The 26,346-nt window shown below is 41.8% G+C and overlaps 1 protein-coding gene across 1 annotated transcript in view; it reads left to right on the top strand.

Annotated features, from left to right (window-relative positions):
* The window catches only part of AP4E1 (adaptor related protein complex 4 subunit epsilon 1), a 118,117-nt gene that overhangs the window by 67,879 nt on the left and 23,892 nt on the right, over positions 1-26,346 (top strand). Inside the window, exons 10-15 of the mRNA XM_082255970.1 lie at positions 1,816-1,925; positions 8,198-8,341; positions 15,418-15,526; positions 20,260-20,378; positions 22,626-22,928; positions 23,420-23,534. Coding sequence (XP_082112096.1) covers positions 1,816-1,925; positions 8,198-8,341; positions 15,418-15,526; positions 20,260-20,378; positions 22,626-22,928; positions 23,420-23,534 — 900 coding nt within the window. The remainder of the gene's footprint in view (positions 1-1,815; positions 1,926-8,197; positions 8,342-15,417; positions 15,527-20,259; positions 20,379-22,625; positions 22,929-23,419; positions 23,535-26,346) is intronic.

Genomic DNA, 26,346 nt, shown 5'->3' with positions numbered 1-26,346 from the left:
AGAGAGAAATTATTGTACCACATTGTTGCTAGTCAGCGTTGTTGATGAAGGGTGCCTTGCCTGAAACGGTCCATGTGATGCCTATATATCCACACGTGCCTGCTGCCTTATTAATTTAACCACTTTGCCGCTGCTCACTAGAGCTCTACTGCGGCAAAGTGGTTCATTATCGTCTGGCGACGTAGACCTACGTCGCCAGACACTCCCCCTTCTCGGCGGCGCACTCCCGCTGTATTCAGTCACAGCGGGAGTCGGGCCAGGGGAGGAGCAGCGACGATCGCTGCTGCTCTTCCCCGATCGTCGGGGAATCAAGTCTGGAGTGACAGGCAGGCATAGCTGAACCTGTGATCTGTCCCTGTGTCACATAGTCACCTCCCCCCCACACATGTCAGTAAGCACCAGGCATATATTAACCCCTCCCTCTCCAATAAAATTAACCCCTTCCCTGCCAGTGTCATTTTTACAGTAACAGTGCATATTTATAGCACTGATTACTGCAGTAATGTCACTGGTACCCTCAAAAATGTCAGTCAAGGGTCCGATCTGTCCACCGCAATGTCGCAGTCCTGCAAAAAAAATCGCAGATCGCCGCCATTACTCGTTAAAAAAAAAAAACACCAAAAACGACAGAAATCTTTCCCTTAGTTAGTAAACGCAATAACTTTTGCGCAAACCAATCAAAATACGCTTATTGCGATTTTTTTTTTTTTTACCAAAAATATGTAGCAGAAAACAAATTGGCCTAAAAAAAAATTTTTGATTTTTAAATTTTTTTGGGTGGGGGGAATTTCACATAAAAAATGTGAAAAATATTGTTGTTTTTTCAAAATTTTCACTCTTTTTTTGTTTATAGCGCAAAAAGTAAAAATCGCACAGGTGATAAAATACCACCAAAAGAAAGCTCTGTTTGTGGGAAAAAAAGGACGTAAATTTCGTTTGGGTACGGCGTTGCATGACCGCGCAATTGTCAGTTAAAATCGCACAGTGCCAAATCGCAAAAAGTGGCCTGGACGTAAGACAGCAAAATCCTCCGGTGGTAAAGTGGTTAATATTAGATGACTTTTAGAAGCACATCTGTATGAGAGACATGCAGGGGTTGCAATTACAGATCTGCTTTTGGAAATGCTAGTTGGTTGGCTCTAGTGATGCAGAAGTACTGAATCCAAACAAAGTACAGCAAATACGGTGCAAATCTAAATGCTTCAGAATTTCTTATCTTGTTTTGCTGCAACTCATTTGATATCTTTTAATGTATTCAATTGGCAGCTTGGTGCATTTATAGCTGTTATTTATCATGTTAAAAAGAAAGGTTTTTATGTGTTTTCAGGGTTCACCAATTTTGAAGTTTTTCAGATGATCCTTTTTGTTCAAATTTTGTCTTTTGTGTTTTGTATGATGTATTTCAATCATACCGACTAGTAGGCTCTTCCTTTTATGAGTAATGTGTATAACAAGTCTGTTCAATCATTTTCTTCGGGGTATGCTAACCACTGACAGACTAAGCCACCTAGAAGAGCATATTGCACGGAGTAAAAAACTTTTTACAAGGCTTGGTCTATGTACTTGTACTAAGTTGAGAGCAGCAGTTAAGGGGAAACCATTGTGCAGCATGATTATGTGGGTGGGCTTTATATGTAATTGCTAAAAAGGGCTGTTGTTCTATGAATATATATAAGCAATGGCAAACCACAATTTGTAAATGTTTGCATTACGTGGTCACATTCATAAATATAATTACTAATGTAAATTGTAGCATCAAGGGTAAGCCTGATTTATTGCTCTGAAAATAATATCAGTTTTTGTTTTCTTTTGTAGGGTTGAAAGCTCTTACATATGTCATACAGCAAGATCCTAACCTGGCACTTCAACACCAAATAACTATAATTGAGTGCTTAGACCATCCTGATCCCATCATCAAAAGAGAGGTCAGATCTAGTTAAAGTGTTTGTTTGTTACCCCAACACTTCATATTCCTGATATGTGTCTGCTGTACACTGTAGTTGTATGAAAAAGTCTCATGTTTTCTTTGTATTGCTTCCTTTATGTTAAAGTGGCGTTCCTGACAGTCCCTCTGCCTTCCTATTACCACACTAAGCAGGAAAGCACATCGTGGTCAGTTCTCTAGCAATTCTAGGAACTCAGTATGCTCTCCTCCAATGATCAGACATCCCCACTGCACAGCCATTCACTGGGAAGCTCAATGTGCTGCTGCTCCCCCCCCCCCCCCCCCGTTCTTATGCAGCTGAGAATAGAGGAAATGTGATCACTTCTGAAAAAAAAAGGGGGAAAAGGTGTGTGTACAAAAATATTTTGCCTTTCTTTTAAATTTTAAATTGAATGGGTCATTTTACAAGGTGATCATTTATGATCACTTTAAGCTTTATCATGAGCGATTGGGAACTAAAATTACTAAATACATACTTCTAAAAACAAATCTACAAAAGAAGAGAACCATCTGATAGTGACCAAACTGATTCTTATTTACAATACAAACTCCAAAAAAGTTGTTGGTACACCAACCACTTGCCGACCGCCCGCCGCATATATACTGCGGCAGGCTGGCTCGGCTGCGCAAATCGACGTATGGGTACGTCGGTTCACGGGAGTGCTTCTGGGGGGCCAATGCGTGGCGCGCTCCCACCTCCGCTAGGCAGCAGGGATGCCGCATGTCCCACAGCACCGGCGGCCGCAATTGCCGCCGGGCACCTGCGATCGCTCCCCACAGAGAGAGTAGGACGGTCGGCTGTTGTAAACACAGCTGACTGTTGTTCTCTCTGAACTTATCAGAGCGCCTGTGATTCTTCTATATAGGATCACAGGTCTCTGTGGTCATTTCACAAGCCCACCCACCATACAGTTAGAAAACACTCCTCTAGTCTCACACTTAACCCTTTGATCACCACTGTGTTAACCCCTTCCCTGCCAGTGTCATTACAGTAACGATGCATATTTTCAGCACTGATTACTGTAGTAATATCACTGGTCCCCCCAAAAGTGTCAAAAATGTCAGTTAGGGGTCCGATCTGTCCGCCGCAATGTCGCTGTCCTGCTAAAAATCACAGATCACCACCATTACTAGTTAAAAAACAGAAAAAAGACCTAAATCTTTCCCCTAGCTTGTAGACGCAATAAATTAGATTTTATATATATATCTATATATATATATATATATATATATCTATATATATATATATATATATATATATATATATATATATATATATATATATATTTTGAATGTTTTGTATAGCAGAATGTGAAAAAAAAATGTATATTTATTTTTTTGTTTATAGCGCAAAAAATAAAAATCGCACAGTTGATTAAATACCACCAAAAGAGAGCTCTATTTGTGGGGGGAAAAAAAAGGGCATCAATGTTATTTCGGTTCAGCGTCGCATGACCGCACAATTGTCCGTTTTAATGTAACGCAGTGCCGAATCGCAAAAAATGGCCTTGTCATTAAGGGGGGAAATCCTTCTTGTCCAGAACTGATTAAGTAAAATCTACATAACAATAGAATACCAAGATTCGCAAATTAGATAAACCTATATTTAGATCCCAATAGAATATAGGAAAGTATATGCTGCTCTAAAGCCTGGATAAATCAGCATTGATGGTGCATTTCCAGATGTGCAAGCTGCCCATTTTATATGAATTAATGCACCCCCATACTATCAGAGATGCAGTGTTTTGAACTTGGTGCTGATAACAAGTCGGATGATCCCTCTCCTCTTTATTCCAGAGGATGCGGTGCCCATGATTGCCAAAAAATGTCAAATTTCGAATTCCTCTGACATAGAATATTTTAAATGAGCTTTGGCCCAGATAAGATGGCGGTGTTTCTTGATCATGGTCAGATATGACTTCTTTGTATGATAGAGCTTTTCATTTGCATGTTTGGATGGCACAGTGAACGGTGTTCACAGACCGTGATTTTTGGAAGTATTCCTGAGCCCATGCAATAATGTACTGTTTTTTTATTGCAGTGCTGTCTGAGGGCCCAACAATAATGGGCATCCAATATTGCGCTTTGGCCTTGTCCCTTGTGCACAGAGATTTCTCCAGATTCTTGGAATCTTTTGACGTTCTGTATTGTACACAATGATATATTTAAAGTCTTTGCAATTTTATGTTAAGGAACATTATTCTAGAAATGTTCCATAATTTTTAGGTGCAGATTTTCACAGATTTGTGAACCTCTGCCCATCTTTATTTCTGTGGCACTTTGACTCTCAAAGATGCTCTTTTTATACCCATTCATGTTACTGACCTGTTGCCAATTAAAATAATTAGTTGCAAAATGTTCTTCCAGCTCTGGAGAAGGAGTGGTGAGAATCACCTGGAGATTTTTGCACAAGTGTGAGTGACAAGAAAATGTGTTTTATATTATCCATTGTTTATTTGGAATTTAACCTTGTGTGTATTTTTTTTTTTTGTGTGGCACGGTACATGTGAAAATGTTTTGTCACTTCACAAGTATATATGGTTTGAGTTTTTTTTTTTTTTCTTCACTGTATGATCATAGTAGGAGTAGAGCTGTGTGTGTGTGTGTATGTATGTGTGTGTGTGTGTATGTATATATATATATATATATATATATATATATATATATATACAGTGCTCAGCATAAATAAGTCTACCCAACAGATTTGGTAGAAAACCTTTTACGTTCCTTTCAGGATTAACATTTTCAGGCATGCATACAAGCACGTGGGGGCCATACAAACTACTGAGTACCTAAACTGAAATAAAATTTCAGCAAAATGGACTAGCCTGCTGCATAATTTTTTCACTTTGAATTCAGCCCTCTGTAGGTTGATTTTCATTTCCATCACACAATGTGGCATCCTTTCGTTCCTAACACATTACCCAGTCCATATCAGTATAGATATCCAGCATGATATTTTTTCCCATTGAGATCTGATGTGTTTTCAGTTTTAATTTTTTTGAACCGTGTATATGTACGTATGTGTTTGTTTTGTTTTTTTTTTTAAACACGCGCACACGGGCGTCTTCGTCCACAAGAAACTTCATCACTGCACACACTGCCATCTTGATTAACTGTCTGTTGACTGGCCCGCGATATGTGTGATAGGTGCCTATCAGTAATAACACATACTTGCCACTCGCTACTGCGTGTAGTTCCGCCACACTAGCATCCCTTTTTTATACCTGTAAAATTACACCCAACCAATTTCACACACACCATCAATATACTTGTATTTGGATTTTTTTTTTTTTTTATTACCAAATTTGGATGTTTTTTATAGCAGAAAGTAAAAAAAAAAGTGTGTGTGTATGCATGTGTGTATATATGTATGTATGTATGTATGTATATATATATATATATATATATATATATATATATATATATATATATATATATATTATACTTTTTTTTTTTTTTCAACATTTCTGGTCCTACAATATAATCTCAAAATCTTAACCCCTTAACCCACAGATAGAGGCATATAGATACATTGGCTGAACTACTTAGGACTTGTTTGTGTATTGCAGCATTCTCACTACTTTATTTATTCTGATTGGGTGTTAAATTGTGCGGAGCTGCACAAAGAAGAGTCACCCCTGAAACTGCATGCATTTTGTGTCACAATAAAACTTGCGATTACTTTAAAAGCCTTTGCATTGTTCTCTGCTAGAAGCTTCTGCCAGGGCATCTATGGATATACACACTTTTGCTGCTGTTAGCCATTTGTTCAGTCCACAAAGAACATTTAGGCAGTGAAACATGAAATGAAGACAAAGGGAAATAGGACTATTTCTGTGTCATTTGCTACTAAGCAGTTTTATTTTCTCTGTGCACTTTAGGAAATTAAGCTGTGAGCTGCAATCATATTGTATGCTTCTGTTTAATGCAAATTCATGACCCAGAGCAATGTATACCAACAAATGGGTTTGGAAGATAGGAGTGGGGTTCACAGAAAGCCTTATTGCAAGTCTATTTTTAAAAACCTAACCTGTATAGTACATACAACAAAAAGGAAACATAAATTCAAATATTGTTTAAAGACGAAGTTCGCTCACTTTGGTGTCTCTTCTTTTTACCATGTATTAAAGTAGACGTAAGCATACCCTAAAGAAACAATTATAATATCTAGATGACCGATTGCATAGCTTATAGTAAATATTAATACTAATTAGATTGCAATGCCAGTGCTTGCTCTTCAATATTTTCACAGTTTGTAACGCAGATAAGAGCAGCATGTGTTCAGGCAAGCATGGGACAACATTCTTCTGCCAAAACTCCCAACAACTGGTCTTCTAAGTTCCTAGATGTTCACAGAGTGTTGTTAAAGGAAGAGTGGATTCTTCACTGTGGTAAACATGGCCCTGTCCCAACATTTATTTTGAAAATTTTTTAGATGCAGCTTTTCACATATTGGTGATCATCTGCCCATCTTACTTCTCTTTTAGACTGACCATAAACTGTTCGAATCTTGGCAGGTTCAGCAGAAACTGGCCTAGATCTGAACCATTAATGGCAAGGCTGAATTTACCAAGTTGATCGATCAACTTGGGTACAAACAGCCTGCCGGATTCGCTTGGGATTATCGCAAGCGGCTGGTAAAGCCGCTAGTGATAATCACTTTTCTCCCGGGGGGAATGGCTTCCTCTGCTGGGAGAGGACAATTGCTAATTCCCCTTTCAGCACTGCCTGTGTTGATGGGGGAATTGTCACTTTGTATGGCCTGCCTTAAGCTGGATACACACTATACAACTATGGTTGTTAGATTTCCTTTAGATTTACCTTCCACTATGTAGTGCAAGGGCCTGCCTAATTGCACACAAGTTGAAAGTGTTTAGGTTTGACATCATATTATATGGTTTTGGTAAATTTTAAAGGAAAAAAATCTAAAGAAAATCATATAGTGTGTATCAAGCTTAAGGCCCCTTTCACACACGGAGTCCGTCAGGCGGACTCCGTTTTTCTCAGCGGGGGATCGATCCGCCGATTCCCCCACTGAGCAGGCAGATGACAGCTGTGTCTCTGTGCTGTGTGAGGAGACAGATGTCGGGTCCCCATGCATCTCTATGGGGAAATCGGATGGGAATGGACCGTCTGTCCATTCTCATCCGATCCGCCAGACGGATGGAAAATAGGGTTTCCATCCGTCCGGTTTTGATGGTTCGGATAGGATGTCAGCAGACATGTCTCCGCTGACATCCGATGCCCCATAGAGATGCATGGGGCGTCCATTCAGGTCCCCCAAAAAAACTGACAGGCGGATCTGAACGGACTCCCTGTGTGAAAGGGGCCTTATTCTCTAAGATGCACTTTTTATACCAAATCATGTCACTGACCTGTTGCCAATTAACCTAATTAGTTGCAAAATGTTCTTCCATCTCTTACTTGTTAGTACCACTTACTTTCCCAGCTTTTTGTTGCTCTGTCTCAACTTCTATGAGATGTGTTGCTGCCATCAATTTCGAAATTACCTTTTTTTTTTTTTTTTCTTAAAATGGTACATTTTTCTCAGTTTAAACAGTTCATATGTATTGTGAATAAAATATTTAAGTTTAAGGCTGGGCTCACACTTATGCAGTGCAAGACATCGCATGTGATTCCTCACTGCATCCGTGCAATCCGAATTCAGCCATATGTATGGCTGAAATTGCATCGCATTCACAAGAAAATGTTTTTTTTTTTTTTTTGTCCGCGCTGGAATTGAATCGCATTGGTTTTTCAGATCCATGCGATCCGATTCCATCCAATTTCACAGTTCGCACTGGAGTTCTGCGAACTGATTTGAGGGTGTCATTAACTTTATATTGATACCTGCAGCGGTTCGCAGAGAGCAGTGTGAACTGCCTGCGACTTGGATGCGATGCAGGAACCCGCACAGGAATCGCTGTGGTTCCTGCATCGCGTAAGTGTGAACCCAGCCTAAGAGATTTGCAAATCCTTGCATTTTGTAGATTTTACACAAGTCCCAACGTTTTTGGAATTGGGGTTCTATATGTACAGTATATTAGAGAAGGACAAGATTTATTAGTGCTTGCCATTCATTCAAAGTTGTTTCTGTTTCAGTATTTCCTGTCCAGTTTAACATGCAGTTGCTTTGTTGCCCTGATTTATCACTAGATAGTACCATAGAAGGCTCAAGTCTTCCATGTGCTGTGGAGGGAGTTCATTCTTCTATTTCATAGTTCTTTATTTTTTTTTTCTTTCATACAGACACTGGAACTCCTCTATCGAATTACGAATGAACAGAATGTCACTGTTATTGTACAGAAAATGTTAGAATATCTGAAAGAAAGCAAGGATGAATATGCAATAATCGCCTTGGTTGGAAAAATAGCAGATTTGGCAGAAAAATATCCTTTTTTGCATGTGCAACTTGTATTGATTTTACAAGAGACCGGATTAATCAGTTTTATTCTTCTGAAGCTATTTAAAAGGCGTGTTTATTTTAGAGAAAATGGCTTTATATGTAGTGGATTTTATTTTTCCTCTAGTGTAGTACCTCTTAGCAGTTTGTTTGTAAAGCCAAAGAGCTGAAAACATGAATAGTAGGTGGCTTAAATGGTTTAATTTCCTGATGATTCTTGTGCTGCATTCATCCTGATAATTGTGCATTCATAATTATGTAAATTCAAGCCTTTCAGTTAACAGTGTGTGTATGACCCAGTGTTTTCTTCTTTTTAGGCTGCTAACAACACCTCCTCCTGCATTCTAGAGGGTATTTATCTAAAACTTCAGTGTACTAAATGTACGTATACAGGGGGAAGCTATCTTTTTTTTTTTTTTTTTTTTGCAGGTTGTGCTTCTTGCAAACAAGTAGTACAGTGTAGTGACTGTCCTTTACTGTTCTACCTCACAGATCAAGCCTATTGTCAGGGGAATTTCCAGCAGCCTTCTATAAAAGAAGCCTTTTATCTACCTCTTTGATAGACTGTGTGAAGAAACATTGCTTTCTTAAAAAAATCTCCTGACGCCACTGTTACCTGACACTAATGGATGTCTGATAACACTTCTCTTTGGTAGGCACATACAGTGGGTATAGAAAAGAATCGCCCCCTTTTAAAATAATAATTGTGTTACTTTGTAGCCTAAAATGAAGACACATAGTTTTTGTTGTATCCATCTGCATTTACTCAGTGCAACTTATAACATCCAAGTGAAAGGTATAACCCCAACAAAAATATTAAAAAAAAAAAAAAAAACGAGTTGGAAAAAGGATCCCCCTTCTCCTAAAATTGTCTTGTAAACTCAATCAGAATCTCCTCAGTGGCACACAAAGCCATTTGACTTTAATCTGTGATCAGCTGTGCTCACTTTGATTAGCTCAGCATAAAAAGAGCATTCCTGGAGCATTTCAGTTCCTGGTAGTGCAACGGAAGCCATCAATCAACTATGGGTGGAAAGGCACTCTCAAAAGATCTCTGGGATAAAGTTGCGAACAAGCACAAGTTGGGAAATGGATACAAAAAAAAAAAAAAAAAGGCTTTATCAATTCCTAGAAGCACAGTGAAGTCTAATATTAAAGCGGAGTTCTGGCCTCGGGGGTCAATTTGAGCTAAAAATACCCCCGGGACAGTCAGGGCTAGTACATTCCACAATGTATAGCCTCTGATCTGTCCCGGGTCGCACTTACCTGTAAGAAGAAATACCTTGAAAATTTCTTCTCCAGCTCTCCATCTGCTTCCGGGGCGTCTGCAGGATTTGCATCGGGCGGTGCAGGACCTGCTTGCTCAGGGAGTGGTTGTCCCGATGCCTCATCGGGTCAGGTTTCGGGGTTTTTATTCAAATCTGTTCACTGTGCCCAGGAAAGTGGGCAAAGTGCGTCCTATTCTGGACCTGAAAGCACTGAACCGCTTCGTGCGAGTTCGTAGGTTTCGAATGGAGTCTCTCCGTTCGGTTGTGGCCTCCTTGAGGCCGGGAGAATTCCTGGCTTCGATAGATCTGAAGAATGCGTACCGGCACGTCCCCATTTTCGAGGGTCATCAGCGGTACCTTTGGTTTGCTATTACAAAGGACCACTACCAGTTTGTGGCATTACCTTTCGGTCTCGCTTCGGCACAAAGGGTGTTTACCAAGGTGTTGGTACCGGTCCTGGGCCTGCTACGGGCCCAGGGCATTGCGGTCCTGGGGTACCTGGACGATCTGCTTCTGAGATCAAGAGCCAGCCGGGACCTTGTGCTCGATCTGTCCATCACGGTACAGACGCTCCAGGAGTTCGGATGGACCATCAACGTTCAGGAATCAGCGTTGTCTCCGTCGCTTCGCCTTCCCTATCTGGGAATGGTTCTGGACTTTGCTCAGGCAAAGGTATTCTTGCCGGAGGACAGCTCCGGACTTTGCGGGACGTACTCAGGTCCCTCGGGGACAATCCGTCCTCGTCACTCAGGACCTGCATGCGGGGCCTGGGGTTGATGGTGTCGACCTTCGAGGCTATTCCCTTTGCCCAGTTCCACACGCGGGCTCTCCAGACGGAGATCCTGGCCAGGTGGGACAGACTTCCTCAGTCCTTGGATCTGGATGTCTCCTTGAGTCGGCGGACCAGATTGACTCTTCTGTGGTGGATCCAGTCCCCGTCGGTGGCGGAAATCAAGTCCTTCCGCCCTGTGGTGTGGACAGTGGTTACCACGGACGCCAGCCTGTCGGGCTGGGGTGGAGTCCTGGGCATCCTATCTGCCCAGGGCACTTGGTCGGAGGAGGAATCCTCCCTCCCGATAAATGTACTGGAACTAAGAGCGATACATTCCGGGTGTGAAAAATTGGCAGGCCGACTATCTGAGCCGCCAGACCCTGGACCAGGGGGAATGGTCCCTTCACCCGGAGGTCTTTTAGATGCTGTGTGCGAATTGGGGATCCCCAGATGTGGATCTGTTCGCATCCCGGCTACACCGAAAGGTGGAAAGCTTCGTGGCAAGACCGCGCGATCCGTTGGCGGACGCCTCGGATGCGTTGGTGGCCCCTTGGTATCAGTATCGTCTGCTGTGCGCCTTTCCTCCGATTCAGTTGCTATCCCGGTTCCTTCGCAGATTGGCCTCGGAACCGCACATGGTGATTCTGGTGGCGCCGGACTGGCCTCGCCGGTCCTGGTACGCCGACGTTGTTCGCCTGGCAGTGGCACTTTCGTGGCGCCTGCCTCTGCGGGGAGATCTCCTGTCTCAAGGTCCGATCTTCCATCCTGCTTTACAGTCGCTGGCTTTAACGGCCTGGAGGACAAGGGTCTATCCTCTGAGGTTATTCCTACCTTGATCAAGGCTAGGAAATCTTCCTCTGGTAAGATCTATTACCGTACCTGGAAAGCCTACTTCACCCGGTGTGAGTCCAGGGGGTTTTCCCCTCGTTCTTACTCTGGGTCGAGAATCTTGGCTTTCCTCCAGTCTGGAGTGGATCAGCGCCTGGCGCTGGCCACAATAAAGGGCCAGGTGTCAGCACTGGCGGTCCTTTTCCAACGCCCTGTGGCGTCTCGTTCCTTGGTGCGCACATTCATTCAAGGTGTGCGACATTTGGCTCCTCCCAGGAAGGAGCCTTTACCTCCATGGGACCTGAACTTGGTCCTGTCCGCGTTGCAGCGTGCTCCCTTTGAATATATCAGGGAGATGTCGTTGCCTCTGCTGTCGAAGAAAGTTGCTTTTCTTGTGGCGTTCACTTCAGCTCGCAGAGTGTCGGAGCTGGCGGCGTTGTCTTGCCGCTCCCCTTACTTGATAATTCACAGGGATAAGGTGGTTTTGCGACCACCCCCATCCTTCCTTCTCAAGGTGATCTCGGATTATCACCTTAATGAGGACATTGTCCTGCCTTCGCCTTGTTCGAAGACAATACATCCAAAGGAGATTGCCTTGCATTCCTTGGATGTTGTCAGGGCGATCAGGGTTTACCTGTCGTCTACGGAGTCTTTTCGGAAGACGGATTCCCTCTTTGTCCTTCCTGAGGGACCTCGGAAGGGCGTGGCTGCGTCCGCAGCGACTATTGCCAAGTGGATCAGACAGACCATTGAACAGGCTTACGCCTTGACGGAACGGGTTCCGCCCTTCCCTGTTAGGGCGCCCTCTACCAGGTTTTTGAGTACTTCCTGGACCTATTGGCATCGGGCCTCGGGGGCCCAGGTGTGCAAGGCGGCGACTTGGTCGTCGGTGCACACGTTTTTCCAAGTTCTACAAAGTAGACGTTCTGGCATCAGCTGATGCTTCTTTTGGCCGCAAAGTTCTCAGTGCGGCTGTGCCATGATGGACCCTTGAGTTTTTTTTCTCTGGGTCCCTGGCTGTTGGCATTTGCTTTCCTGGGCTGTTGCTCCTGTTGAGCTTGTTTTTTTTTCTCTGTTGCCCAGTTGGTTCTTACAGTGCATGTAAGATTCCTTTCTCTGATGTGGGTACTGCGTTGCCTTTTCTACTATTGCGTCTCCCACCCCTCATGTCTATACTGCTTTGGGACATCCCCATTGTGATGACTTAGAGGAGGCGGCGACTGTCGGAGGACGTAAGAGAAAACGGATTTTTGTAAAATCTTACCATAAAATTCCTTTCTCTGAGTCCTCCGACAGTCGCCGCCCCCATCCCTCTTTTGTGGGGTTCTTATTACCTACTGCTATGCTACCAAACTGAGTTGGGAGTGGTGATGCAGGGGGGGTATTGGCCAGATGGGACCGCCCCCGTGGGTGTGTATATGCTAATGCTTTTTGTCTTTTGACTAAGTCTATATGCCTAGCTGGTCCTACGGACAGGTGGACAATACCCCATTGTGATGACTTAGAGGAGGCGGCGACTGTCGGAGGACTCAGAGAAAGGAATTTTACGGTAAGATTTTACAAAAATTCAGTTTTTTTTTTTTTCTGACATGTTGGTATAGCTTTCCCTTGGATGTTATCAGATGCACTAGTACTAGTAAATACAACTGGACAAAACAAAAACTGTCTTCATTTCAGGCTGCAGGTCAACAAAATGAGATTATTTTAAAGGGAGGGGAGGGGATTTTTTTTCTATACCCATTGTATGTGGTTAGAAAGTGGGATATATACAGACCAGAAGTATTTCCTGTTTTTCAGCTTGATGTTCTACATTATTTAAAATAGATCAACTCAGCGGTCTGTAAAAATGTAATTTCCTGCAATGCCAACCTGCCAGCAAGTTTAGAGTACCCACAGTACCTGTATTCTGCATTCCAAATATTGATTCTTTAAGTGTGCTCTGTTTCAGTTTCTGCTTTATGCTGTGACCTTGGTCCATCCTACCTTGACAGACAGCTTAACTCTCCAATGAGACACAGACATTTTATGTAAAACTAGGATGAATTGGAGTGGAGTACATAGGAGGTTCACCAATCTTTTGAAGTGTAAAGGGACACTTTTGAGCCCTAAAGGATAAGTTTTTACCTTTCATAATGTGTTACATGTTACACCCATATTCAGGGCGTAACATGGTATGAATGCATCGACCCCTGCACCCCCGCCCGCCTGGCCGTGTCACTTATTCACCGTGCTCTGTGAATGGAAAACTACAAGATCTGGCATCCCTTGCGGCTGTCGGCTTGTAGTTTTCAATTCACTACCATGGATCTGTGGTGGTTTATTCATTCTTCCTGTCAGAATGTGTGTGCAGCCCCCTCTCCTCATTTTACTTGCTTAACCCTCCTCTTGTGTTAGGGTCAAAACTGACCCGTTTTCAGGTTTTGAATGTCTATAAGTATCACATAAATTTGTTTATTGCATCAAGATTTTTTTTACTTTGTCATGAACCTCTATTTAAACAATGTAATAGAAAAATAATCCTTTTCACTAAATTATAAAATACTGTGGTGAAAATTAAGACGTTCATGGTGTTAGGGTCAATTCTGACCCAGTTATAATATAGGATTTTAGGACACTAATAAGTGCCAAAACTGAAATCATAAACACTCTCTCTGCTTAGTAACAGTGACAGCCAATCCCCTCTCAACCCTGTGAGCTGTAGTTAGGGAGGGGCCTATCTCTTTTCCTGCTTGTCTGCTTCTCTAAATAAAGTGAAGAAACATAGGACAAATTCATTTCAGAGTTGCTGACTTTATTTTACCATTTTTTAAATTTGACAATGAGAGGTATGCTATCAAAAGAAAGGTCTAGGGGTCACACCAAAAATATTAAAACCAATCTTTTCAAGGATAAAGAAGCCTAACAAGGTAACCAAGAGGTAAGAAACAAATTTGATGATAAATAATTATTCAGAGGGTATTTTATGGCTGATTTAAAACACGGGTCAAAACTGACCCTAACATCATGGATAGTAACGGAATTCTAACATAAGAGGAGGGTTAAATACATTTTTGATCCAGCACCATGCCCTTAGCATCGGCTCTGTTTTCATGTCACAGGGCAGATTTATACCAGCAGGAGCTATTAGCCCTGCTGGTATCAAATTGTGTGGCAAGGGCGGGGCCAAGTCGCACTGTCTGTGCCAGTGGACGCAGACAGCGAGGCTTGAGATCAAGCTGGGGACTCAAGAAGAGGAGGATTGGGGCTGCTCTGTGCAAAACCATTGCACAGAGCACGTAAGTATAACATGTTTGTTGTAAAAAAAAAATAAAAAGAAATCGGTTTACAACCACTTTAGGGACTGGAAGTATCTTATAAATGACAGACTATAATGTTCTTTATCTGATGTGGATGCACTGCAGATTAGTAGGTAATGGTACAGATAAGTGTACTATACAAAGCGTAATAGACTTTAGCAGCGAAATAGTCAGCAACCAAAATAAAAAATGTAGGCGATAAATCTGTCACACTTTCAAATAACTGTGGACATAAAGTAAATGCTTCATTAATTTGTGACTGGTGAAAGTATCAAGCTGTAAACCTTTAAGTTCCCCATTAACACATGAGCATTTTTCTGCTTGTTTCTGTACAGCTTACTATGCAGAATCCCTCTTTCTAATTCTCCCTGTTCACACTTGTATACTCAGTCACTTAATGCCCTTGTCATGCATTTTTACATGTGTTTTTAATGCCTAAAGAATTGCTCGCCTTCTATAGAGTTCCTCTCCTCCCCTTGCCCAGCAAACAAACTCCTGAAGCTTGATAACCTATACAAAAAACGCCTGTAATATGCCTGAAGAAAAATGCTTCAGTATCACCAGGAATACGCTCTGCTCAGATTTCAATTCAGGCAAAAAAATGTTTAAATCATATTTACAGATATAAGCCTAGTACTGGGCTAACCAGGCAAACGAATAGTTGACCATGCCTTAAGTCCAGCCATTCTGCTTGTGTTAGAGCTTTTTCTCTCTGGCTCTCTGGAAAAACAGCCAGATGTCACCTTATTCACAAAGAAAGCACTGACATACTAAAACTAGCTCAGCGTCTTCACTTTGATATTCAGTTGAAATTTTGCCATACAGGTTGCATTATGTCACAGTAATTCATAATGGGTTTGTAAACTAATATAACCTTTTTCCTTGACACTCCTTTCACATACTCTCCAAACAACCAGTGGTTTGTAGAGACCATGAATATTGTATTTTCTATTGGAGGGGATATGGTACACCCAGACATTCCCAATAACTTCCTTCGACTCCTAGCTGAAGGTAAGAAATCAGGAATAATAGCTGGGCTAGAAATAGACTGTATTGTCTTTGGCTTAGGGAAATATTAAATGTGTTAGGATTGACAAACATTAATAAAATGTATTAATTCAGTCTTTGAATTCTTTAAATAATGGGCAACTGTATGTAGGACTGTTATTGACCTTGTGAGACTCCTTTTTCTTTTATGATTGATGTAACATTACCTTCCTAAAGCGGAAATAAATCCATGGATTTGATAGTTTCAAAAATCAGTTAAAATGTCCGGCATGCTGGAAATGCTAGCTATCACATTGGTTGTGCTCTCAACCAAACTGTCAAACCATCCAATAGCTCGTGTCATAATGGATCACATGTGCAGCATCATGGTAGTCAGGGCCAGCCCTACCATGGGTCTCACTAGGTCCATTGGACCCAGGCGGAACTTGGAGAGGAGCAGCAAATTGACGCCCAAGATTTTTCTTCTAGCAGTTGTGTCTCATCAGTGTGCGACGCACTAACGGCGGCATTTCCCCATCTCATACTGCTGCCCGTAGTGCAAACTGATGAGTATGAGGAGGCGGAGTGTGGTGTGCGCAATGACATCAAACATTCAGGCAAAATAATGCTGGAGTTTGTGGTTTGGAATTGAACATAATGGTATGTCCTATGATTTTGCATATAGACAAGGAGCTGTTGCATGTAAATCTGACTTCCTGATACATTTAATTTTAGTTTTAATTATCATGATATAAAATAAGGGATTTGGGGTCCTTTTTTGGTGTGCGGGTTTTTTTTTTGGAGGGGGGGGGGGGGGTTGGTGGGCAGCAATTTCATTCTTGGAACCGGGTAGCACAATGTCTTGGGCCAGCCCTGATGGCAGTTGAAGATTAAACAGAGGCCAATATGGCAGCTTCCTTGGCTGCAAACAATAGGAAGGTTTGCTTCCGCTTTAAGAATTTGAAAAACCCTGGAGTCATTAAATTAAAAGAAGTATTCAGAAGCCTGTCAGCCGCATCGGTTGTCATTACAAGTCAGCCGACCGTAGGCTATGGACACCGGTGCCGGGGTGATGCCTCTAGCTGCAGGCATCACCCCAGGACATGCACTTTCCCTAAATATCTGCAATATCGGTAACCTCAGGGACCGATTCCGCTATATCGGGGAAAGTTCATATCGGCCCTCAATATATCGGTGTTGCCGATAATCGTCGATCTCTAGTTCCTTTTCTCAGCTGCTGTTTTAGGATCTCTCCACAGGTGCTGTATGGGATTTAGATTTAGATCTCCAGCTCTTTGTCTTAAACCATTTCTTGTGTGCTTTGTGTCATTGTCCTGCTTGTCAGACCCATGAATTCTGAAGGAGACCCAACTTGGATGTATTCCAGAGATAAAATTATAATCCTTCCAATTTATAAAACTCTGGTCCGACCACATCTGGAGTATTCTGTCCAGTTCTGGTCGCCGGTCCACAGGAGGGATGTGTTGGAGCTGGAAAAGTCCAGAGAAGGGCAACTAAACTAATTAGGGGATTGGAGGACCTTAATTATGAAGAGAGTCTGCAATCGCTTGATTTATTCTCCCTGGGAGGGGACATGATAGCAATTTATAAATATCTCAATGGTGATCTCAGCATAGAAAAAAAGCTATTCAGTCAGAAGGATTGCATGAGGACTAGAGGGCATACAATGTGATTAGAGGAGAAGTTTTTTAACCTCAGTCAACATGGGTTTTTTTTTTACTGTTAGGGCTACAAGATTGGGGAATTCTCTACCACAAGAGGTGGTTTCTGCGGGTAGTATGGTGGCTTTCAAAAGACTCTTAGACGTACATCTCAAGGATCAGAACATTCAGGGGTATGCAAGATGATTACGGCCACATACACCTACACAGGTTGAACTAGATGGACTATTGTCTTTATTCAACCTCACCTACTATGTAACTTTCTGACACTGGGCCCTACATCGCATCCCTGATTTCTTTGGTAGTTTTCAGATTTCATAATGCCATGCACATGATCAAGTGCCTAAAGCAACCCAAAACCATCAGTGAACCTCCACTATGTTTGAATTTAGGGACTGTATTCTGTTTTTTAAAAATCTAATTTATTTTTCTGGAAACTGTAGAATGATGGGCTTTAGCAAAAAGCTGTAATTATTGTTTTGTCTGTCCACTTCATTGTCCTAAAAGGATTTTGGCTTCCTCGGGTAAGTTTTGGCAAACTGCAATCTGGCTTTTTTATATTTGTGTCAGCAGAGGGGTCTTCGTGGGTCCTCCTACCTTGTTGTCCCTTTTCATTCAGATGGTGACGTATAGTGTGAGGTGATAGTTGTACCCTGTGCCTGAAGGTCAGCTTGAATTTGTCTGGAAGTTAATCGAGGTTCTTTATCCACCTTTCGAACAATCCTTCATTGCAATGTTTGATACATTTTTTTCCTTTGTCTACGTCCAGGGAGATTAAGTGCAGTGCCACTGGCTGTTAGCTTCTTGACAGTCTTTCGCACACTGGACACAGAAACATTAGGATCTCAGGAGATGGACTTGTAACCTTGAGATTGCCATGCTTTTCCACTATTTTTGTTCTTAAATCTTCAGACAATTCTTTGCTGCTCTTTCTCTTCTCCATGTGGCATACAGAGACACACAACAGAAAGGTTGAGTCAATTTTTCACCATTGTAACTTGTTGCCAGTGTAATTTCTATATTGCCAGCACCTGTTAATTTGATACAGGTGAGTTTAATTCCAAATTACAGAAGCATCACAAACTTGGAATGCAATTGTTTGTTACCATTTTGAGATGGTGCCAATAATTTTGTCAGGTCCATTTTTGGAGTTTTGCGTGGTATGTGTCAGATTTGGCTTTTTGTTTCCCCACTTTTATGTGTCCTACCAATACAAGCAAAATCAATAAACATGAAAAATGCCTAAACACTTGTAATTGCAACAATTTCTTGGACGAAGTGGTACATTATCTGACAGAAATGCAAGGGTAATAAAAAGTAATGTCTGATGCGCTAAAACCAAATTTGACATAAACCAAATATTAGGGTCAACAAACTTATATCAACATATAGTAAATATACACAAAAAATCAAGATATCAATGTAATAATTGTCCCACGAGTACTTCAAAATGTGAGAATAAACAAAACCCCTAACGGGATGTGAATCTTAACACAAATAGAATTAGTGTCCAAATGATGTGCCCAACACAACTGTTTCAAACTGTGGTTAAACAGAAAAGTCCCTAAATGGGTTGAGGGTGATGTAGGTACAAATGGTGAACTCCAATCCCAATGTGAATGTTCAAACAAGGAATTTGCCAAATGGTGTATAGTAAATCCAACCACCTACAGGAATGGCTCCTTACCAAACCGATATGAGTAATGTACAGTGAACTCCACCAACAAGTCGTGGATGCCCATGCTGTGGAAGTAATACCTCACTCCATATCACCTCGTGAGAGAGACAAATTGACTAGCCCCTTACCAGATGGATGCTAAAATGGAGCATGTATATGTCCCTTTAAGTAGACTTTTCTTCCAGCGGCAACGGTAGATGGAAAGCTTAGTGTCCCAATAGTGATGCTTTGGGCTCCTATAACCCTCTGGATTCTCTTCCTCAGGTTCTCCCCATACATAGAGCGATGGAAATATGCAAAGGAGATAGGCAGCCAATAGTGCATTACCCCAGCAAAACTTTATTAAAGAACACTGTATACACTTACATAGCTACAATGAGAACACTCATGGGATCCTCAGGTGTCCGCGGCCGCCTGCAGTGCAGACCGCGGATAGTAACAGCGCGGCGTCTGCACTCTGATGCTTTTCCCCTTAGCAGGCTTCGACTGAAATTGGAGGGTAGCGCGTGCCGTCACTTCCGCTCTTATATGTGAATCACAGGAGTGGCGCTTCCGGTGTCCGCAACGAAACGCCGAATCTCGGCATGAAGAAAACATACTGTTAACCCTCTTACTTCCCCAATACAATATTAGTTGGAAATTTGGGTAGAGCAAATCAACTCCTGATTGAATGGACATTACTTTTTATTTCACTAATTCCAAATCAGGTATTTGGATCTTTGGTTTCTGCTTTTTTATATTTTCTCACATCGGCGCACCCTTTTTTATTTACTAGAAATGCAAGGGTGCCAATATTTTTTGCCATGACTGTGTGTACATGTGTATTCTCTGCTCTGGTATATGAATAGAATTATTTGGCAAGCAAAGCTATTAAAGTACATAAGGAAAACTATTTGGACAAAGAGAAGGTAACATTTTTAGTGATTTTATAGCTATAAAAATTGTAGGATAACCAGAAGGTAAGAAACAAAAGGGAACCGTAATGAATGACTGCATTATATTCTTTCCGCCAGCTTCTTTAGCGGGTAGGTGTAATTTTGCTTGAAATATTAATACTGTGTTTAACATTGTAATTCAACATCAATGTATATTAAAAAGAGGCTCTATTTCATGAGCGATTATTCCCCCATCTCTCACTGCCTTTTAGTTGTATTTCTACCCTGAGCCTTTGCTGTTGTTTTGTGTTATCTGGCTAAATTATAAGGACTGATACAGCAGAGTTTGATATAAGGGTAATGTGAAATGTTCTTCTGTGTGCCCCCATGCACACACAATCTTCTGTATAATATCCTCAGCCTGATGATTTTACATTTTCAAATGGCGAGGGAAGTTTATTTTGGTCCCTTTTGTCCAGCGGGTACTCTCTCTGTTTAAAATGTAATTTTTCATCTCTGCAGGATTTGCTGATGAAAAGGAAGATGGACAGCTGAGGCTGTATGCAGTGCAGTCTTATCTTGCCTTACTGGAAATGGAGACTGTGCATTATCCCCAGCGCTTCCTACAGGTTATCAGCTGGGTAAGGAAGATATTAGTGAAAAGCCTGTCTTTGTGAGGGGGAACTTGGAGCAGACATTAGCATTTTCTATTCAAAGGCCAGGCTGCTCGCTTCGGAGCAGCCATGTAAATTGGCTGTTTCACACTGGCTAACTTCTAATTATACTCTCTTTACTTGCTAGCAAAGGATTTTACAAATAAGTCCAACAGCATTTTCTAGTTTCTCAAATCGCAGAACTTTTTAAATCTGCTTACAGAAAATGTGGTAACGGAATGCTGCTTTAATTACTTCTGGATTTATTTAATTAAAATCATAAGTTTGCATTTTGGTAATGTTCTTCTTAAGAAATTAGGTTGCCTGCCTTTTTCTTGCCTATTTCTGTATTATTTAATATACAGCATTCATTAAAGTGGTATTAAGCCCAAAAACAAAAATGTAATATATTACAGTTTACTAATGCTGCATTGGTTATCTTTTTTTCCCTGGTGATTCGGTCAGTAGCACTCTTTTCTTAGACAGGCAAAAAATTCATTTTTTTTGTGTTTTTTTTCGATCAGCCAGACAGGGCTGTTTGGGGAAAAAAATATTCCCCCATACATCTATATGAGTTGGATGGAGGAATCCACTCTACACTGATCAGCAGCTGCAGCCAGGATGATCAGCAAAGGTTTTCCAATAGCCCTGTTGATTGTTAGTTTAACTTCTGTCTAGCAGGAACGGCCATAGATGGATCTAAATTTGTCTGATCCCTGCTGAACCAACCAAATTTCACCCCATCTATGGGCAGCTTTAGGGTGCCTGCATTCTAGATGAAGTATTAGCAGACATCTTTTGGACAGCAGCATTTTCAGTCTGGGGGGAGGGTAGTGTAAGGGCTCTTTCACACAGGCGGAACCGTTCAGATCAGCCTGTCCATTTTTTTTTGGTGGATCTGAACGGTCCCCCCATGCATTCCTATGGGGCATCGGATGTCAGCGGAGACATGTCCGCTGACATCCGATCCGTCAAATCTGGACGGATGGAAACCCTATTTTCCATCCATCCAGCGGATCGGATGAGAACGGACCGACGGTCCGTTCCCATCCGATTTCCCCCATAGAGATGCATGGGGAACTGACAGCTGTGTCTCCGCACACAGTGGAGACACAGCTGTCATCCTCCTGCTCAGCGGGGGATTGGTGGATCGATCTCCCGCTTAGAAAACAGACTCCGTCTGATGGACGGAGTGTGTGAAAGGGGCCTTAGACTAAAGCCTGGTACACACTATCAGTTTTTTTTTTTTTCATTCAACCCAGCAGGCTGAATGGAAAAAAAAAACCGAAGCACTCGGGAGGAGATCTTGTATTAACAATCTGATGTTAGTACAGCGACATCCCTGCTGAGCTATTGTGTTCTGATAGGCAGACGGCCCCCCAGCCAGAACACAGTGGTCAGCGCTCTCAACCATTCAGTCATGCCCCTTCGACAGAAGCCAGATCAGCTGCTGTACACACGGACCGTATCGAGGCCTGTTTCTATTGAACTGGCTAATACCGTTGATATTCGGCATGTGTGTATGGGGCTTAAAGATTTAATCAGGGTATACACACAGTTTTTTTGAATGGGAAAAAACTGTCACATCCACACAAGTGATGCGGATGCACAGATCTCTGTTGTCTTGCTATTGTATTCTGACGCCGCCACAATACACAGATTAGCACCGATCAAATGCTGGTTTTCCAACATGAACATTCATCAGAGAATGCATTAAGGTAACTTTAGGCTTTTGAATCACTTTAAAGTATAATGCCAAGTGTTTATGTTACATGAGGCTTTATAATGTCAAGTGTTTGTTACATGTGGCTTTACTTAAGTAAATGTTGTTCATTTAGGGTTTACTTCTGGTTTAAATGAACGCCAACCAGAAAACAAATAGTTCTGGAAAGAACTGTTATTTAAAAGAGTCCGCCATCACTTTAGTTTTGGATGGAGGGTTGACTATTAAAGAAAGCATGCGTCATTTTTTTCAGCCCCCACTTGATAATGTTCTTTCATTGTCAGATTACACTGCTGGTAAAATTTCCTCCTGTCACGTGCCAAGTCATTTAGAAAAATACATTGAAAATTATTTCCTTTACCTTTCCTCTACATTTCACTAGTAATTGTCATTTGCTTGTCCACTTATTGCAGGATGTGCATACAGAGTTTTTAATTAGTGGTAAATTTTTAAATAGGCTACTGACTTTTTTGTTTTATTTCAAATCATTCTATATTTTTTTTTGTTTACAGGTGCTGGGTGAATGTGCCTACCTTGCCACGCACATCTCTACAGAATCTGTGATGAGAAAACTGTATGACATGCTTTTTCAAGGCTCCGTTACCTCTGAAACGAAGGCCTGGATTATGGCAGCAATAACAAAGCTGTCTGCAGTTACTCACCATTGCTCATTAGTGGATAAACTAATCCAGGAATTCTCTACCTGTCTGGACACAGGAATAAGGCAACAGGCTTGTGAATTAAAGGCTCTGTGGGAGGATGCACAATTAATACAGAGGCTTTTTCCACTGAACTCCAGCTGTGAAGACTTATCGGTAAATAAGAGATTAAAATACTTGGTCTCCATCTTTAAACCACCAAGTGTAACTTGGATTGTTATGCATTTAAAGGGCCAAGTCGGCTCTGTAAAACAGCTACTAAGGACATTACATTACAACACCGTGTCTTTGTTTCCTAATTTCTCTCCTGTGTTGTCACCCTTTCACATGCACTTTTGGAAACTGTAAGTGGCTGAGATGGTGCTAGATATGCCATCATTTCTACAGTGTTAACCATTGGAAATCTTTATTTCTAGAACAATGATTTTTATATATCTAGTAAGAGCTTCTGCATTAATCGATGGAAAATGTACAATGCTCTACTACTGATATCAATAGTAGTAAAAAAAAAACATCAGTTTAATTTTATAAAACACTCATATAGAACTGACCCACACCCATTAAAGTTTCTATTTTAAAGAGAAATATTTGAATTATGGTGTGATCGTGGTCTATGCGCTCTTCATGTCAATGTTTTATTTTTGCAGGTTGATGCCTCGCTTTCTTTTCTGGATGGATTTGTGGCTGAAGCTCTCAGTAAAGGGGCAGCACCATATAAGCCACATCACCAGCGCCAAGAAGAAAAGCTATCCCGGGAAAAGGGTACACACAAAGTGAACATTATATGTGATTAACCTACTCCCGTTGCCATATTAAAGTGTTTCTAAAGGTAGAAGGTTTTTACCCAAATGCATTCACTGCATTAGGGTAAAAAAAAAAACCTGCATGCAGCATTCCCCTCAGCACCCCCTTAACTTACCTGAGCCCATTCACAATCCAACGTTGTACCCGAGAGCAGTGACTCTGTCCTCTTTCTCCCTCCTCATTGGCTCAGAGAAAGCTGCTGAAGCCATTGGCTCCCTCTGTTGTTAATTACAGCCACTGAGAAGGAGGTGGGGCTGAGCCGTAGTGAGCTTGCTATGGGGGCAGTAGGCAGGAGGGGGGCATTGGCAGAGGACCCAAAAAGAGGAGGATTGGGGCTGCCCTGTTCAAAACCACTGCACAGAGCACATAAGTAAAACTAACATGTTTATTTTAATTTACGAAATAAGCATTTACAATTACTTTCATTTCATTTCGAGCTGTTCATTCTCAAAGATCATAAAAATATTTTTCTAAGCCTACATTCACAGAGGTGGCCATGTATTCGTACCTGCGGGTCGAGCGTTGCATGCACACAGTGTATGTAAACAGCAGCAGCTGTCAACAGTGGCTGTCAGATTTGTACTCAAAATCAATGGCCGGCACCACCGCTGTTGCATGTATCTGCTCCAACTCTAAGCTTCTTACAGATGTGAAGAATATTAAGCTGGTGTACATTGCCCTGTCCATGCACTGCTCACCGTAAACTCACAAAAAACTATTTATACAGTTAAAATTTAAACCAGAACTCCCATTTTCCTTTTACTTAAGATAGCTAGCTTGGCTCAAAGTAATTTTTTTTCCACAGCAGAGTGTTCTAGCCACTGGCAAGGCTGTAACCGACTGTTGGAGCCTGTGCTGTTGGCTTCCTGCATGGGTCCCAACACCATCCCCCCTGCCAGAAAAAGAAAGTCGCTTGTATGGCATATCAGCCATTCAGAAACAGTCAAGTTCTCTGATTGGGCAAGTTGGAGAAGCAGGCAGATGATATCCTGATCCCCCACCTCCACCATTCGGAAAGCACCTTGTATTCATTAATAATATAATGACTCTTCCTGAATGGCTGAGATGCTATACAAGCAACTCTCTCTCATTCCAGCAGCAGAGGGGTAGTCGCTGGTACCCATGCAGGAAAACAATAGCACTTACTGTATGTAGCACAAGCAAAGTTAATAATACTAACAGAATCCCCAGTGGTCAGAACATTGAAATAATTTGTTTGAGCCAAGCTGGCCCAAACACATTTTATAAAGTTTACACTCCAGCATTTTTTTTCCCCAACTCTTGTTCCACTTTAACCTGTACGTATCTAAAGCCAGTCATGCATAGATCGAAGTTCAGCAGGGACCAGCCAGATTTCAGTCGATTTATGGGATGGCTGGTTGTACACAAATTGATCTATCAATCGACTTGTGTACAACCAGCATGTTCTTTTTGTCCTGAATGATCAGTGCTGCTGGCAACAGTAATCATTGTATTCTGATGATGGGGAAAGGCTCCCAGCTGTCAGAATACAATACCACAGTGGGAAGGATTCCCCCTGTCCACCTTGAATGTGTAGATGGGGGATTTTTTTTTTTGTTGGTTCAACCCGCTGGTGGATCCAAAAAGAAAAATCAAGCCTAAGTGCGAAATTCACACTTCTTCATTTCAGTCAACATTTAAACAGCTGTACGCACACTGAGCACCATCCATCTGATCAGTGACTGCAAGAGGCTAAAGCCGGTCATACCTGGATTGAAATGCAGCCAGTTCAGCAGGGACCGGCCAAATTTTGATCCATGTATGGGCAAGGTTGTTGTGGTCTACTGATCAACTTCTGTATAACTGCCGTGTTGCATTTTTGCCACTCGACCTAGCCCACTGCGCTGATCAGTATATTGTGATAGTGGGAAAGACTCCCCACTGTCCGAATACAAGAGCTCAGCATGGAAGATTACCCCATCCACCTTGAATGCGTGGAAAGGGGAATCGAGTCCCTTTTTTTTTTCCCCCATTTAACCCACTACAGGTGGTCCCCGGGTTACAAACAACATAGGGACTGTAGGTTTGTTCTTAAGTCGAATCAGTTTGTAAGTCGGAACAGGTGCATTTTTTAAGTTTAACTCCAGCCAAAAGAATCATTTTTTAATTTTTTTGGATAGCATAGGGAAGGGTTAACACCCCTGTACCATTTGATTTGCTGTCTAACCCTGCTCAGAAGATTTCACCTCCCTTTCTGTCCCTATTACAATTGGATTTTGAAAATTTAGGGTTGTTGTGGAAACAAGGATTGATGATAAACCTTCAGTGGAGACACCTTTTTCCCATGAGAACTCTTACAGGAGTGAATTTCCCTTCCTAGGGGTAGATTTCCTCTCACTTCCTGTTGTCTCCCTCCGTAGGAGTCGTTTGTAAGTCAGATGTTTGTAACCTGGGGACCGCCTGTAGTTGAATGACAACTGACTAATCTATGGGCTGCTTAACCACACTTGTCCGGTGGTGGAGACAAAAATATGTCTACACCAACATGGTGCACTTTAGTGGTTAGCATTGGACATGTTTGTTTTTCTGACACTGCCAACAAAAATATGCTCAATTACCAGTTAGTCAGAGTCTGTTTTTTTTTTTTATGTCCCCAAACATAACAATAGTTGAACAAATGGACAAACGAATGAACTGTTGTGTGTGGTTTTAGCAAAATACAGCCACAATGTAGGGTTGGTTAGTAAGTCACGATACAGAGCTTTGTGTGTTATGTTTTTTTTATGCTTATATTGGAAGTTGTGAAGGC

Source organism: Pelophylax lessonae (assembly GCF_965119305.1).
Source record: "Pelophylax lessonae genome assembly, chromosome: 4".
NCBI lineage: Eukaryota > Metazoa > Chordata > Amphibia > Anura > Ranidae > Pelophylax > Pelophylax lessonae.
This window is presented reverse-complemented; position numbering and strand designations above follow the sequence as displayed.